The following is an 18,068-nucleotide window of genomic DNA, read 5'->3' as shown; positions in this document are numbered from 1 at the left end:
AATTAGTCTAATTAAAGGAGTAAGATAAGCACTGGTTCTGGAGTCACAGGACCCAGATTCAAATTATACCTCTCATATTATTGCTCATGTTTTGGCAAGTCATTAAACACTCCTAGGTCTCAGCTTTCTTATCTATAAAATAAAGGATTGGGTGTGGACAGATTCTGGGAGCTCTCCTAACTTCTGGCTAACATCTCTATGATCTATAATCCCTATGAACAAAACACTTTGCAATGCATTTTTGAAAAGAAAAGTGAATATCCACAAACATTTAACTTGCTCCATGCAATATTATTTTCAAATTCAACTCTTCTTACTGTTTTCCATTTCAAAATATTAAAAGAACACCAGGTATGCCTAAAAGCAATTTATTCATGATCCACTCATTCATGAGCAGATAGATAAAATCATAAAATACTGAAATATGTTTACAATTTTTTTAAAAAAATATTTTTTCCCTTCTTACCTCATTTAATATCATCAGATACCTACATTACCCAGGCCCACAATGGAAACTCAATAACAATTAAGAAAAGGAAAACCACCAACCCTTATCAATCCCATTATCATTACAAAATTATCCAAGAATTAAAGATGTAACCGTTTAGCTAGAAAAGCAGGATAAAGTTGCAAAGCCATTATAAAGCTGAGCATTTAGGGATGAAGAGGTACACCTAAATTTTCCAGAACTAAGCAAGGAGGTTATAAACTAGCATAACTTTTCACATATTTTACCTTAGGGAAAGGTAAAATGAATGTCAGGTTTATTAGCCCATCCTACTAATGTCAGAAAAGACAGAAATGGGTGCTAAATACAGAAAGCACAAATTATTTCTATAAAAGTGTTAACAATGGCAGCCAACAAAAAAGCAGGAATCTCACACACACCTAATACTACAAGACACATGATTATAAATTGTAGTGAATTAGTGTAGCTTCAGCAGTGGCAAAGAGGGGACTTAGGCAGTCAATGCTGTGAATACCTGCAGGACCAATTAAATCCCTTCCTTGTTCAGCCAGTCTGCTAGCTGCAGCATTGCTAGGAGATATAACAGAAGACATAGATGGTGCTGGGGAACCTGAAAAGGGTATATACATTGAACTGTGAAAATCCATTTTTCTTCTCTTAATATACACTATGTTTTAATAGAGATTGTTTTCATTGACAAATGAATTTCATTTTTTAAGGAAAAGCTAAAACAAGCTTTTGAAATGAAAAGATGAAAAGAAGAGCTGAAATTCTTTGGTGAGAATCTTTCAACCAGAGAGCTACTGGACTGAACTTGAACAAACTTTCTTCTTTAAATTGCTGGACAAATTTCACTAAGTCATATCCACCTATGGATGTCTGTGAGTAGTATATATGTTGCTTTTCATAGTTTTATTTACATAATTCAATGGTAGTGTCAATGGACAGTCAATTTTATTTCAATAGTTCATGAAAACACCTAAGAATTGATTGTTTTATTATTAGAATTAAATAGATATATATACACATAGAGACACAGAAAAAAAAAAAACTTAGTTTTTTTAGTGGCACCTTAGTCACTTTGGAGTCAGAAAGACCTGAATGCAAGTCATTAATATCTCAGTGCCCCAGGCATCCTCTCTAAAACTAAGTTGTAATTGCCTATCTATATTTGTAGGGTTTCTTCAAAGTTTTCACTCTGCAAATGAAATCATTGATCTAGTCTAAAAAAAATAAAATCTTCAAACAAGTACATATTTTTACAAATTATAAAGAAATATATAAATTTCTATAAAGACTAAAAAATTACAAAAATAATCATACTATAGTTTTTTGGGTTTTTTTTAATAGTCTGGTGGGACTGGATCTTCATGTTCTATCACTAGAATCAGAGGCCTTCACTACCCTACAAGGTGTGCTCTTCAGACTGTAACAAACACTCTACTTTATTGGTTTATATCACATGTGATATTAATAATCACAGATGGAATGAAAAATCTTAGCACACTGTTACATATTAAAACCTATATATGGGACTCTTCCTTGATAGATGGTGTAACTAACCATTGCTTTTATAGGAAACAATTTCATCACATTCCTCAAGGTGGTCTAGGGGATGAAGTGCCTGCTCTAAGAGAAATCCAGACTCACTAGCTGTGTGCTCCCAGGCTTCTTGTGAGGATCAAATGAACAGTGCCTGGCACACAACAAGCTCTCTATAAAATTATTATTACATGAGGTTTATCTGAAAGGCCCACTTGGCACCATGGCACAATGGAAAGAAAATTGGCTTGGGAGTTGGAGAACAGCGATCAAATCCTTCCTCTAAGGTTGTGGCCTATGGGGCTGTCACATGACCTCCTGGGGTTTCTCACCAATTAAATACTTCTACTTCCTATCTCAGAAGGTTATTGTAAGGAAAGTGCTTTCTCAGTTTGAGGTGACCTAGGGGAACGTGTGTGATATGGTATCCAGAAAGTCCATCTATAATGGATCATGGGCTCATAGTTAGAAAAGGCTTCAGAAGAAATTTAACCCAACATTCATATTTCACATATGAAGAAACTTCATTCATCTTTTAAGTAACTTTATATGACTTTAATATATACATAGGTGATAGATACTTTGTTGAAACTTTAAGGCAGCATTTTGCTCTAATGAATCAAATGATTTTTAAAATTTCAACCAAGATAATGATGAAATTAAGAAATTTACATCTAAATGGGATTTGTAAATACAAATTTCAATTTCAGTAAATTCAGTAAAAACAATTTAAAACTATAGGCCTAAGGTAGTCACTTCACTAAGTTGTACTTTTCTCCTTGGGTTTTTTTTTTTTTTTTTAGGGTCTTTTTCAGAAGGTGTTTGATGAATTCTTTCAACGCCTATTTTACCTTCTGGTTCTATTACTTCTGGGCAGTTCTCTTTGATGATTTCCTGTAAAATAGTATCTAGGCTCTTTTTTTATCATAATTATCGGGTAGTCCAACGATCCTCAGGTTCTCTCTCCTAGATCTATTTTCCAGGTCTGTTGTTTAGTTGTACTTTTCTCCATAAGTATTTAAAAACATTCAGAGATGAGGAAACTTTAGATGAATCAAATCAAATCAACTAACCTTATCAAATAATATTTAACAAGGAATCTGAAGCCCTGAAAGTCTAATGGATTATAAGCAAAGTTACTGTAGGGTGTAATATGGCCACACCAGAACATAAGTCCTCAGCTTTAAGTTCACTGCTCTTAAATACAACACTGAAAAAAAAATTTTTTTAAAAGTTATTCATGGAAATTTTAAGACTAGAAGAATCTAGCACAAATGCCACCTTAAGAAAAGACAACATTTAAGCCAGTCAAGACAAAGGTTAAATCCTCCCATCACTTTAAAACATAGATGATTTCCATGTTTGTGCTGTTAGTTCTGTCTTGGAAAAAAATTCACAAAAAGATTAATCTTGTGATCCCTAATGTGCTTGTAACACAGCAGCCTGCTTATGTATACAAGTGAGCAGAGATCATCATTTTGGTAGCCTGCTCCCTCAGCAGCCTCTCAGGCCTTTCCTTATCATTAATTCTCTTGACACTTTGAACTCCTCAAGCCCCCTCAAAACTAAACCTGACAAAATGCACGCAACAATTCGGGACCCCGAAGAATGAACAAGCTAAAGATGAGGTCACATGTATGAGTTAAACACTGTGACTTCAGAGCATCTCAATCTCAAGTTAGCTAACTAAGAATACAATCAATTTCATTTTATCTTGAACACGTGCAAATTAGGAATCTAGTTTCTAGTAATATACCCAGTGTAATAAATTTCTACAACATAATTCTGAGGGATATGTGGGATTTTTAAATATTAGAACTGTACTTAAGAGCTAGATGATTTTACTTAACTCCACAGCCTACCTAAGTAGCTTGAAGCCTTAGCTGATTCCACAGTGCTTTCTCTGCTGATTATTTCCAATTAATTCATTAGAGCTTATTTGAACATAGTGATTTGATGGTGTCTTCCCATTAGACTCTGAACTAGACACCAGGGAATGCTTTTTACATTTCCCTGTATCCTCATCCCAGGGCATAGTAAAGTGTGTGGTATGTGGTAGATACTTAATAAATGTTTACTCACTGGTACTCTTCATCAAGAAATTGTGAAAATTTCCCTGTTACAATTTTAGTTCAATTTCTTCCAAGTTTTGTCTTCTACAGAAAATAGCTTACCAATGTTACTCTAATAACAAATCATCACTGTCTGAAGTTAGTTATTAAGCCAGCCATTAATCTTTTCACAGACAAATAACTCTTAACAACTCTTATTATTTTTCCACAGGTTCTAGTTTCAAATCCTTTAATTATTACTGTCGACATTCTTTGGTCCTAGACAATTTCTCCATCTTTCAATGTAGATACAAAAATTAAATACAACACAATAGGCTGTTTGAACAATTCTAATTTTGGCAAAATGATTACTTCTCTTTTAATATATTCTTATAGTATGCTCTTTGATCTCTTTTAAAAATATTTATTAAAACTTAAATTATTCACAATTGTTTTTAAGTTTAAAAAAATCACGGCTAGTTTTTTTATGGCATTATTTTACATTGCTCCACTTTAAAAAAGGACATGCAACTAATACATGTCAGTTAAATTGTTTTATTGAAAAAGCCATCACATGACAATAAAATATTTTTCATGTGTAATTCTTTTATCAAACAATCTTAGAAATAAATGGAACTATGTTAAGTAAAGATTTATTACCAGCAGCTCATTCACAATCTTTTTACATTCAATTTTTCTTCAGATAAAAGAATTCTATAAAATGGCACATTAAGAACTAACTTATTACATACTAACTTTTTTTTTGAACAACAAAGATGAAAGGAAAGTGATATTTTATATTCAATCCTAAACTGAGATAATATTACATAAACTTATTCTAAAAATTTACTGGTAGGCAAAGATATATTTCATTATAAAAATACAAAACTTTACTTGAAGATGTTAACTTACAAAGATATAAAAAGATTTTTAAAATTGTGACAGACTGTAATATTCCATTAGATATCAGTTCTGAAGCAGGAGTTGCTTCATTCATATACTTCTATCATTAGTAGCCAGCAACAGCATGTGGTAATAGTGGGCATACTTTATTAACACATGTTGACTGACTGTTATGAGAGGACCATTCTAGCCAAATTTGGAAAAAGTTCATTAAGTAATTCATGAAGGCTATCTCAGGCAGGAGTCAGACCTACAAAATCAGGGATCCTTAAATGTTTTATGTTATTAAATCTGTGATAACTCAGACACCATTAAAAGAATTCTGGGAAAAGGAATCTAGTTCTACAGTTTTGTTCTAAAATGTTAGCAATGAATTTAAGGATTCTGAAAATTCAAAAATATTTGAGAAAAATCTTTACTGGCTATATGGATAATAATATTAAGATAGCTACATATCTCTTCTCTTACCCCTTCATCAGAAAGGTATATATAATATTATACACTTAATCACCTTAAAATGTAAAAGAAATCTATATGTACGTGAACCAAATCGAATTTAAAACTTTTAGTAGTCTGGACAACACTATGAGGTTTTTGCACAGAAGGTGCCAACCATTATAGAGAGAATTTCTTTACCTTCTAACCCTCATACCACTGAAATAATAGGTGCACTTTCTCTATTTCAGCAAAAAAGACAAAAAACAAAACTACAGCATTCTTTTAATCTTTGAAAAAATGATTTCAATGTAAATATTATATTACATGATAATATTCTTAAAGGTTATAAAATTAATTTTTGAGGTTATATGAAAACATATGATCAAAGAAACTGTTGTGAATGTTGAATATAAAGAATATTATTAAAGGTGATTTTGATAATCTAAGAATTACAGTGATGATTACTTAATACTTAATGAGTATTAACAAATTACTTATAAGCATTTGAAACATTAATAAAATAAAATGGTGATATTTATTGGATGAGTTTTTATAATAAGAAAGGGGGGGGGGAGTTTCTTACCTTGAAATGGTCCTGCTTCGATGACCCCCTCTTTGGTGCTGTCAAAGCCATGAGATGTAATTTGGGTTTCTGATAGACCGAGTCCAGCTGGTAATGAACGCTTCAAATCCTTAGGAATGTTTGAATAAAAGGGAAAATTTGTGTAAAAATCCCACAGTACATAAGGCTTAGGCATGGTTGTATTATCTAAGTCATATCTTAAACTAGTCCTTCTCTCCCTATTGTCTGAAGTTTGTTTATGGTGTCATAGTGTTCCAATGTGATGCATAAGCAGCAAAATGATAAGAAAGGCATTTTAAAGGTACCATAGGCTTCAGAAAATGGTTTCCTTATTTATTACCTAAATGGCATGTTGACATTTTTAAAACTGTATTTTCATATCTATTTTTAGGCAAAGGGCAAATGATTAAAATTACAATGGACAAGGAGAAGTTATTTTCTAGCTAATGTTCAAGAATGGCTAAATATCCCACATTATCCCAAGCGGCTAACTAATGCTCAAAAGAAATTAAAACCCTACAAAGCATTCTCTTGAGATGCTAAATGTTCCCCTCATGAAATACTATTAACAAATAAGACTGGTTACATACGAAGTTCATAAAGATATGGATATTTCCTTCTCTTTTATTTTACAGTAAATATTAAGTATTAGACAAAATATTAATATTAAATAGACAAAATATGTATTACTCAACTTTGCATATTACTAATGAAAAGAAGATGAAGGCAATCCACATGTTCATCATCACTCTCCAAATGAGCAGATTTTGCTACACAAGTAGGGTAAAGTACATTCTAAAAAGGGTTCATTCGGTCACTCTCAAAATCAAGTAATGGACTATTAGCCAGCCCACTCCTGACAAACATTTTGATTTACTGATAAAATACCTAAAATAATGAGGACTTAAAATGCCGTCAACAAATACATTGCCCTCTTTATCAACACTAGTCTAAGCATACATTTCTCACTCCCTTTTAGGAAAAAAATTGTCTCATTTATATATCCACCTAAAATAAATAAAGTATAAGTTAATTATAGTCACTGAAACAAACCTATTTGTCTACCCCAATAGGAAGTACAATGAAATTAAAAAATATATATCTTGACTATTTTTTTTTTAAATAGATGATGATAAAAACGATCAAGATGAATGAATAAACTAACTTGGTGATTACATTAAAGTTGCAAGATCTTTGAAGTCTTTCAAATTGGGGGGAACACTATTAAGGTCAAAAAATGTTATGTTCATTTATTCAATAGATATTTATTAAAAGTTTGTTTAGCCTGTGATTTTTTTTATTTTAGATCAAATATTGCTTTTTAAAAAATGGAAATACTTTAGTTTTTTAAATTAATGAAAATCCACCTCCCATTGAAAAAAACAAAATCTTTCCAATAAATATGTACAAGTAAACAAATAATAAATATAATAAATAACAAATAAAACAAAAAAAATCTGCATTGGTCATGTTCAAAAAGTTATTTCTCAATTTGAAATCTAAGTTGATCACTTTCTCTCTAAGGATATTTTTATTATGTCACTGATTTTCTGGAGTACTGATCGGCCACTGTATTTATGAGAATTTTCCAATTTCTGAAGTTTCTTTGTTCCAAAGTTGAGACAGCTAGATGGAACAGGGGAAAGAATGTTATTTCTGTAGTCAGAAAGACCTAAGTTCAAATCCAGCCTCACACATTTACTATCTGGGTTACTCTGGGCAAGTCACTTATGTTTTATTTGCCTCATTTCCTCAAGTATAAAATGGGGATAATAATAACTACCTCACAGGGCTGTTGTGAGGATCAAATATGTAATGGGCTGAAACTGAGTTGATACTTAGGTCCGAGCACTTAGGTCTAATTACCAATTGGACAACACTCTATTAGTATATGCTTGGAGAAAGCCCCTGCCCCCTACTCTGTGCAGGCTTGATCTGTTGTACAGGAGATTGGGTGGAGGATTAACAGGGTAGAGTGAGAAAGCCAGGGTCACTCCTGGCCGGATTTGTGTTGCCATTCCTCTTACATCATATTGTCATTCCGTTCACGTCCACAAAGAAGATCAAGGACTTTTGCTGATCCTGACTCCTGCTGATTCTAAAGTATCCAGGGTGCTAAAGTGGTCATCACACAAATGAGATAATATTTGTTTAAGAGAGCTTAGCATGGTGCCTGAAATATTAGATGCCACATAAATTCTTATTCTCTTCCCTGTCTTTACAATGTTGTTACTGTATAAACTGTTCTGATTCTTCTTACTGCACTCTATATCAGCTCATACAAACTTTTACAGGTTTCTCTTAAACTGCTCCTAATAACATAGCAGTATGTCATTACATTTATCCACCATGATCTGTCCAGCCATTCCCATTTGATGGGCATTTCTACAGCTTCCAGTTCTTTGCCATCACAAAGAAAGGGCTGGCATGTTTTTATTTTACACATGGGTCCTTTTCTTCTTTTACTGATATTCCTAATCTGTTTCATTTTTTGCTTCTTAAACTTCTACCATACCTAGCAGAATATTTGAGTGACAGCTGGGAAAGGAAAAATATGGTCTGTTTTAATGAAAGTCTATAGGATTACATATACATTTACATAAAGAAACACATTCTGCTGAAGAAAAACAAAATAACATGTACAATCAATGGAAAATTGTGATATAAGCTTTCGAGAAGGGAAAGATTATTACATGTTCTTAATTAAGAAAGGTTTGAAAATGATGGCTCTCAAATTATTTTGTAAGATATAAAGGCATTGAGAATGGGAAGATGATTAGGGGAGGAAGGAGCACTCCAGGAGCTGCAGTGCATTGGGAGAAGGCTGGCAAAGGATAAGCAAAGAGACAGAAATTACATGTTACAGAAAATAGTTGGCTGTTTCAATAGGAACAGTTTATGTTTGAAAATAATGAGAAGTGATGTTGAATACAAAAGGCAAAGATGTTTTATGGAAGACTTTAGAATACCAAGAAGAGTTTGGGTTTAATACAAAGTTCAAACATGCGGATATTATAAGTTATTAACCAAGTTAATCCCACCACTCATTCCTATGGGGACTTATCTTTACAAGACTGAGGGAAGGGGTAAAACAGTTTAAAAATAAATGGTTAAATAAAACATTTATTAAGTACTATATGTCAGGTATAGTGCCAAAGTGCCAAAAATGAAAATGATATAAACAAAAAGCTTATATTCTTACGTGAGAAGATAGCAAATAAAAGGAGATGAAAAACAAGGAAGCCATGAGAGAAGGAAGATGAAGCCTATGACTTGGGGGGAAGCCAGAAGGGAAGTGAGCATGGTTGGATAAGCATTTCCTCAAATGGAGATTCCAGGGAAGACCTCACAAGAGAGTGGAAGCATCTTTCAGAGCAGAAGGTGGCTGGAGGCCAAGCCAACTAAAAGCTACTGAAATCACTGAGCAATGAGGACCTACATGACTGAGGGGTTGGGGGGGAAGAGGGTCACACTGTACCCAGTCTTGCAGGTTCACTAATGATCAGGACAATCAGGAAGGTCTGCATAAGGCGCAGAAGAATAGTCCAAATGTAATCCAGTCATGGTCAGGGATTCTTTAGAGCTCCAACACCAAAGGAGCAGAAGTGGGGTGAAAAACCAATCAGCAGAGATTCAGATCAGAAGAGCAGGTACCATACCGAGTGTTTAGGAAACTGACTTTATCTGACTCAAGCCGCCTATTCTCAGCTTTTTAAAATGATGGCTGAAAACCCTCCTCTGCCTCCTAAACATAATGATATTATAAATAATTTAGAGGAACACAGGATAGTTTACCTCTCAGACCTGTGGAAGAGGAAGGAATTTATGACCAAAGAAGAACTAGAGATCACTATTGACCACAAAATAGAAAATTCTAATTATATCAAATTGAAAAGTTTTTGTACAAACAAAACTAATGCAGACAAGATTAGAAGGGAAGCAATAAACTGGGAAAACATTTTTACAGTCAAAGGTTCTGATAAAGGCCTCATTTCCAAAATATATAGAGAATTGACTCTAATTTATAAGAAATCAATCTATTCTCCAATTGGTAAATGGTCAAAGGATATGAACAGACAATTCTCAGATGAAGAAATTGAAACTATTTCTAACCATATGAAAAGATGCTCCAAGTTATTATTAATCAGAGAAATGCAAATTAAGACAACTCTGAGCTACCACTACATACCTGTCAGACTGGCTAGAATGACAGGGAAAGATAATGCGGAATGTTGGAGGGGATGTGAGAAAACAGGGACACTGATACATTGTTGGTGGAATTGCGAATACATCCAACCACTCTGGAGAGCGATTTGGAACTATGCTCAAAAAGTTATCAAACTGTGCATACCCTTTGATCCAGCAGTGTCTCTACTGGGCTTATATCCCAAAGAGATCCTAAAGAAGGGAAAAGGACCTGCATGTGCCAAAATATTTATGGCAGCCCTCTTTGTAGTGGACAGAAACTGGAAACTGAGTAGATAGATGCCCATCAATTGGAGAACGGCTGAATAAATTGTGATATATGAATATTATGGAATATTATTGTTTGGTAAGAAATGACCAACAGAATGATTTCAGAAAGGCCTGGAGAGACTTACATGAACTGATGCTGAGTGAAATGAGCAGGACCAGGAGATCATTATATACTTCAACAACAATACTATGTGATGATCAATTCTGATGGACCTGGCCATCCTCAGCAATGAGATGAACCAAATCAGTTCCAATGGAGCAGTACTGAACTGAACCAGCTATGCCCAGCGAAAGAACTCTGGGAGATGACTAAGAACCATTACATTGAATTCCCACTCCCTCTATTTTTGCCTGCCTGCATTTTGAATTTCCTTCACAGGCTAATTGTACAATATTTCAGAATCCGATTCTTTTTGTATAGCAAAATAATGGTTTGGTCATGTATACTTATTGTGTATCTAATTTATACTTTAATATATTTAACATCTACTGGTCATCCTGCCATCTAGGGGAGGGGATGGGGGGAAGGAGGGGAAAAATTGGAACAAAAAGTTTGGCAACTGTCAATGCTGTAAAATTACCCATACAGATAATTTGTAAATAAAAGGCTCTTAAAAAATTAAAAAAAAAAAATAATAAAGTAGCTGACAATAGACAATTGGAAAAAAAAAAGTAATAATGTCTTGTCACTGTTAGGTTTAGATCTGATCTGCTGTGCCCATTCACTGGGGTGGGGAAGCCATGGCTTTGGATAGCACCTTTCTATAGAGCATCCTTTATCCCTCCAGTTGGTAGGCCATGAGGGAAACCACTGATTCCCAAGCCCTCTCCTAAGACCCTAGGGATCCTAAAGAATACATTGATTTGCACCACCCACAATGAGGGGTGGCAGGCACAGGCAGGCACTCAGAGGGTCAAAAATGAGTCTATTGAAATAAAAATAGAGGTGGCTGTAGACAGAGGAAGGCAGCCTCTTTAGAGCTACAAGAATATATCGATAGGGGGCTTTCTCAGAAGGTCTCTCAGAAGTCACATGGGGAGAACCAGGCCTGGTCACCCAAGTTCAGGGGCTCCCACAGAGTGTGAGCACTCAGCCCAAGGACTGCATGATTGTGTGCTATCTTGGGGGTCCTCAGCATGTACCCCAAATTAGGCTAGGGCACCACTGATTCTCTCAAAGAGTAAATGACTATGGAAAAAGTGATGTGTGGACCAAGTATAAGAATAATAACAAGAATTATTCTCCTGGGGCAATTTGGCACAGTAGACAGAGACATACCCTGGGAATCATGAAGAATGGAGTTCAAGTCCCACCCCTGATAGACTGGCTAGTCCCTTCACTTCTTGGTGACTCAGGTAACAGGTAAAAATCACCCACAAATACAACAAATATATCAAATACTAAGAAAAATGCAAAAAAGAGCATTTATAGGAAAACCATGAATTTCTAAGACTAAAAGTTGCAGAGCAAGTGCTAATCTGCATTTGTAGACAGAAGTTTTCTCAAGGTGAGTTTCCTATGTACATGGAATCACAGGTTTAGTCTAAAAAACAAAAAATAATTCACTTTTCTTTTTAATTTGGTTTTTCATTTTTAGTTTATATATTTTTCTATAGCATTCATAGAAAAAGCCAAGGCTGGGAGACACAGTTTGTGTTATAGTTAGCACACATGTTCTGGGGGGACAAGGTAACCAAGTTATGGCAGCAGAAAGTAGAATGGGCCAATCATGTCAATGGTACAGCATTGGAAATGCTATTCCAAGGTTTGTTCTATGCATTTCTCTTTGCCTGATGATCTAGGAGGTGATGGACTAATTGCAGAAAAGGGACCATGCATAATATGGTTAGGGACCTTGAGTTAATATGAGGAAACATGATCAGAAAATTTATTTAACAAATATGTGGGCAACATTAGCCACTGAGAAGGCCCAGCATAGAGTGGAGGGGAAAGTGAAAGATGGTCTATACCACTGCTAACATAGCATCATACTCCAGAAACAAGGGCAGGTTTGTGAGGGAAAATGTTACTATTTTTACCCAGATCAGCTGGTAGGCATTGTCTCAAGTCTGAGGACTAACTACACTGCTAGGTCTTTGGTACACTTCATAGGACTAGACACTAAACTTTAAACAGAAGTACTTAAAGGTGTCATGTCTACTTAGAGAGGCAGAATAGAGGGGTCCTGTGTGAAGTGGATTAAAGTTAACTGACTTGTTTAAATTTAATGATTACAAAGTTTATAAAAAGACTTCCTGGGATGATTGATTTCAAATGACCTCTCTCACATGGGGTTTTTCTGGATTACTTAGCTGTCATCACTTTCCTCCAGCCACTGAAATTATTTTATATGCATTTTCTACTTATTTATCTATGTGCACATTCCCTCCCACCCCCCCCTCTAGAAATACTTCTAGAGAGTAGAGATAATTGTTTGTTTACTCAGTACTTTGCAAAGTAATGAGAATAAAGGAGGAACTTAAATGCTAATTGAATTGAATTGAATCAGTTTTCTGAGGGACCAAATTCAAGTTTTTATGTCTGAGAATGTAGGCAACAAACAAGATGACTTTATTGAAAGATAATGCACAGAGAATTAGACACTGATGATGGTGAAAAGAAATCTGAAAGTTCTTAGGGAATACTGAATTCCTTGAGAGGGATTCTCAGCAGCCTCTGCTTCCAGACTGTGAAGCTGTCCCTTTCCCATTTCAACCATGAATTAGGTCATTTTAACTTCCTACGCTATCCATTACTTAATAATACCACATTATTAACCTAACAGTCTAAGTATCTATGTCTAGAGCAAGAAACACAGAACCAAATCATGAATTAACTGATGTTAACTATATATATAACCTTAAAATAAAACAAATCAAAAGACTAATTTCAGTTCCTTAGCTAAAAGCTTTAAATTTACTTCTTTGTGGTAAGAATTCAGATGGTCAAATTACAATATATTCCTTCCACCATATTCCACAAAATCTGTATGTAACTTTATGAGGAAGTATTGCCAAGGGTACTAACTGTAATCCACCCTACTGGTCAGTATGGTAAAAATCATTGCAATATAAAGGACATCCAGGAAGAAGAAAATTGGCATGAACAGGAAAACAAAATATCAATAGATAAATACCTCCTAGCAAAGAATTCACTGACACAGGTCAGCTAAGATTGAACATATATTATAGAAACTGGAATCGGGACAGAGACTTACTACATTTGGATGGCACTGAGCTACACACAAGAAATGGCTAAGGCAAGAGGCTGGGCCCAGAACTCTTCTCTCTGCATGTTCTGAGATATGAAAGGCTCACTTGAAATGATGAAAGACACGGGGAAGAGGTCCACGAATGATGGTTTCTGGCATAACTTGCTTCCTGCCAACTGGGCATTTTCCAGGGAAACATGGCTAGAAGCTATTTGTAAAAGGTGATAGAATCTCACTTCCCTGTGAATGAAGAGTAAGAGTTTACCTTCACTATCCTTAAGCCTGCAGATACTTGTCAGTTAGAAATCTCTACATCCAAAATGAATTGCAAGCTGAGTTGTGCTTCACCACAAAGAAACTGGGGATTCATAGGCACAGGGACAAAGAACTCAGAAACAGCATGAAATAGTTCATTGTAAGTATGAAGCTAAAAGCACAACATAAAAATTAGTTGCCAACTCTAGGGATTTTTTTTTTCTCCTGTGAGTCAAATTGCCAAAATATAGAGGAAGACCTGTTACCTGTAATGATGTTCACAACACAGACAGACCTGTTTCCCTTTCTCTGTTTGTTTCTTGTTCCTTAGAACTAGACCCGAATGTCAGCAAATTGAGAATGTGCTGAAGAGGATGGAAGATAAACCTTCTTACATTTTTTTAGTGGTATCTGAGTATTTTTACAAGGTCTAAGAAGCAGAGACAGGAACAGGAGAATGAAGTATAGGTTCTAGAAGTTGTCCATGTAACTACATATCATAGGGAGCATTACAATACATTACAAACAAGAAACTATGAAGAAGCAGCAATTTAAAGGATTTTGCCAAAGAGAGGTAAACTTAAAAAAAAATGGGCTGATTATATGAGACCATGGGATACCCGCCGGCCAGCCAATATGCTCTAAATGGCACTCTCCCAACATCAAGAGGACTTGAGAAAGGCTTTCAGCAGTGAGGAGCATCATTGTGTTGGAATGTGGAGAGGACACCTAGGGACAAAGGGTGCACAAGATGAGTATGAGAGGGTAAATTCTGTGTATCACCAGAGTGTACTCTGAACCCAATGAAGCCACAGACCCACTGGAGAACTGGAAAACCTATGAGGCTACAAGTGAGGAATTCAGGCAGTGAGGTGACTGTATGGATGGAGGGTTGGGCCAAGAGTCAGGATTCATGAGTTCAAATCCAGCCTCAGATATTTCCTGGCTATGTTACTTACTCTCTGTTTGCTTCACTTTCCTCATTACAAAATGGGGATAAGGATGACAACAATTGTCTTTCAGAACTGTTGTGAGCCTTGAATGAAATATTTGTAAAGCATTTATCACAATGCTTAACACAAAGTAGAAACCAAATAAATGTCTACTTCCTTCCTCTTTCCCACTTCCTTCCTTCTAAATATGACTTATATGTTATCAGTGACAGAATCTGAATCTTTTCCTTCCTAACTCCAAAACCGATCTTCTCTCTATTACTTTAGAAGGTTTAATAGTTAAAAAATAGTTGAGAATGTTTAGCCTAGGGAGAAGACGGACAAATGTGGACATTACAGTGGTCTTAAAACAAAGACTAATTTTTTTTTTTTTAACTGAGGGCCATCTCTAGTTGCCCTGATCTTTGTCTGGCCACTGGACCCAGATGGCTCTGGAGACAAAGTGATGCAGGTGCTTTTACCCAGCCCTCACTCACTCAAATTCAATTCTCTTGCCAGTCATGGCATCCCCTCCCTGAGGTCCTCTTCTAGAATGAAGGACGAACTACAACATTCTTTTTGGAACCTTTCTTGACCCACTGAATTAAGAGTAATTAAGTGCCTTCTATGTGCCAGTGTGCTAAGAGATAACCAGACAAAAAGCAGTTCCTGCTTTCAAAAAATGCTCAAGTCACTATATACAAACAAGATGCATAAAGGGTAAATTGGGGAGTATCACAGAGGAATGTCATTAGTGTTAAGAAGACCAAGAAAAGGCTTCTGGTAAAAGGTGGGACTTTAGCTAACATTTGAAGAAATGACAAGGAAAGCATTCTAAGCATGGACCAGGGATCAGGAGATGCGAGTGTTTTACGCAAGGAATAGCAAGGCAGGCAGTACTGCAGTAAGGGGCTATGAAGGTTGGATGGAGCCGGGTCAAGGAAGACCTTAAAGATGAACACAAGATTTCATATTTGGTCCTGGGAATCAGAGGAGTTTGTATGTGTAGCATGGTCAAACTTGCATAGAGGAAGGCCAATTTGATGGCTAAGTAAGGGATGGATTGGGGTGGGGACAAAAAAAGGCTGACCAACTAGCAGGCTGCTGCCATAGTCCTGGGCTGAGATGAGGAGCTGTGGCGGCAGAGGAGAGAAAGGGGCACATACAAGAAATGTCAGGAAAACAGCCAAAGCAGGACCTGACAGCTAATGAGTTTTGAAACTCGGACCTCTGTGGGACAATCCAGTTTAAAAAGGCAGCTGGAGATGGGAGGCTGGTAGTCAGGAAAGACATTAGGGCTAAGCAGGCAGCTCGGAGGAGCCTTTGTGTGGACACAACTAAAACCATAGGAGCCAGTTATATTCATCCAAGAGGGAGAAGGTGGTCTACCACAGAGCCTAAAACCAGCTACTCCAGAAATCGAGCAGTTTCATCATGAATCTCAGTGTAATATACACAACCTACCCATTATCCACTTCTTAGCCAAGGAAGCATATGATCAAAGATTTTGAGATGGAAATGGCCTTGGGGATCACTGAGTCCAACCCCCATTTTTAACAGAAAAGTAAACAGAAGCCCTCTAAGACTAAGTGATCAGTGTCACACAGTGCTTAAATGTTTTAGATAGAGTTTGAAACCAGGTGCTTCCTCCCTCCAATTTGTTATACTTGATAAAAATCCAAGGAAAAATCAACACTCTCTAATTCTAAAAATTATTCTTTCTCTCAACCCCTTCCCACAAATTCAGAAACTTAAAAAAAATATATAGTTTACCACCCAGAATCAAGTCAATTGGAAATTTTTTCTAACTAGTAGGACTAAGATAAAAATTAATATTTTATATACAATTGCTAGGCTTCTCTATTATCCATGAAAAAAAACACACAAACAAGCCTACAAATTCAGACAACATAACTATCAGCACATTAAATAACAATCAGAGAGATTTTTCCCTCCCCATTCATTTTCTCTACCTAGTGAGCTCTCAATAAATGGCAGAACTTCTAACAGTTACTTCTATAGCAACTGAAAGATATTACAAAACACACTTAGGACTTGGTTGAAAAAAGTCAAGAACAAGAAGCCAGACTTTCAAGGAGCAAGTTCTTTTAAACAAACATTAGGAAAAAAAAGGTCAACTTAAAAAGAGAATAAACAAAACTGTTCTGTATCTTTAGTACTCAGGTTGCTCCATAGTCAAATGTTATTATGCAGAATCAAGTAATAGGTTACTTCTGGTAAAATTAAAAGTTTTTTGTTTTTTTTTTAACATTTTAGAATTGAAAATTTCAAAAAAGATATCAAAAATAATGAGAATTACATAATAATAATGATATCCTTATCAGACACAACACTATCACTGTAATTCTTATACTTTTATATCCCATACTTTCACATACATTCTGGATATATTTTGATTTTAAAAAGTAGGGATAGTTGAGATATAAGGATGATCAAAGAGCAGGAAGCAGACATAGATTAATATTTATTGTGCATCTACTATGTAATTATCTTATCAGATAACAGAATAAAAAACAATGAAGACTGTTATTTTCTCATTAAAAGCCCAGAGAATTAATTTTGGCTCTTAAAAGGTATATTATTCCCACTCCAAAGACTAAATCACTAAAATTTAAAACCATCAGAGAAGTGTCAACAAGATCAAATCAGGTAAGCCTTGGTACTAAGAATATTTTAAAATTTATCACCTGTAGCAATATGTTATCCAGGTAATGGTTATAAATAATTCTTTTATGTACTTACTCTAAGGTACACTTAAATATAATTCTTTATTTTTAGCAAAGCCTCACCAAATATCAACTGCTATTCATACTTAATATTTAATGGATCTTGGGTAATCAACTTAAAAAAAATTTAGTACTTACTCCTTAAACAAAATATTAACTTTTTATGGCTAATAAAAGTAGATGCAAATAACTATAATCTATGTCTGTCCCCTTTATCTTTTCCCACCCGTGTGTACACACACACACACACACACACACACACACACACACACGTATATACATATATATGTCTTCTCCAAAAAGTAAATTTTGAAGCATACTTTACAGAAGCAATTTTAAAACACATCTTATCACAGAATTTACCTAAATTTAGAATTTTTAACTTGGGTTAGTGAATTAAAAATATTTTTTTATCAAAGCATAATATATTTACCATTTTTGTTTGTTTTTTCATTCTCAT

General features: G+C 35.2%; 1 protein-coding gene across 3 annotated transcripts in view; it reads right to left on the bottom strand.

Moving 5' to 3' along the window:
• ARFIP1 (ADP ribosylation factor interacting protein 1) overlaps positions 1–18,068 on the bottom strand; it is a 146,927-nt gene that overhangs the window by 81,967 nt on the left and 46,892 nt on the right. For 2 of the 3 annotated variants that reach the window (XM_051966027.1, XM_051966028.1), the window contains 2 exons: positions 5,987–6,095; positions 984–1,079 (listed from right to left, as the gene is read on the bottom strand). In XM_051966027.1, the coding sequence (XP_051821987.1) occupies positions 984–1,079; positions 5,987–6,095 (205 nt within the window). The remainder of the gene's footprint in view (positions 1–983; positions 1,080–5,986; positions 6,096–18,068) is intronic. The other variant, XM_051966029.1, reaches the window with a different exon arrangement.

This window comes from Antechinus flavipes, chromosome 6 (assembly GCF_016432865.1).
Source record: "Antechinus flavipes isolate AdamAnt ecotype Samford, QLD, Australia chromosome 6, AdamAnt_v2, whole genome shotgun sequence".
Lineage (NCBI taxonomy): Eukaryota > Metazoa > Chordata > Mammalia > Dasyuromorphia > Dasyuridae > Antechinus > Antechinus flavipes.
Note: the sequence above shows the minus strand (reverse complement) of the source record. Positions and strands in the feature narration are given on the sequence as shown.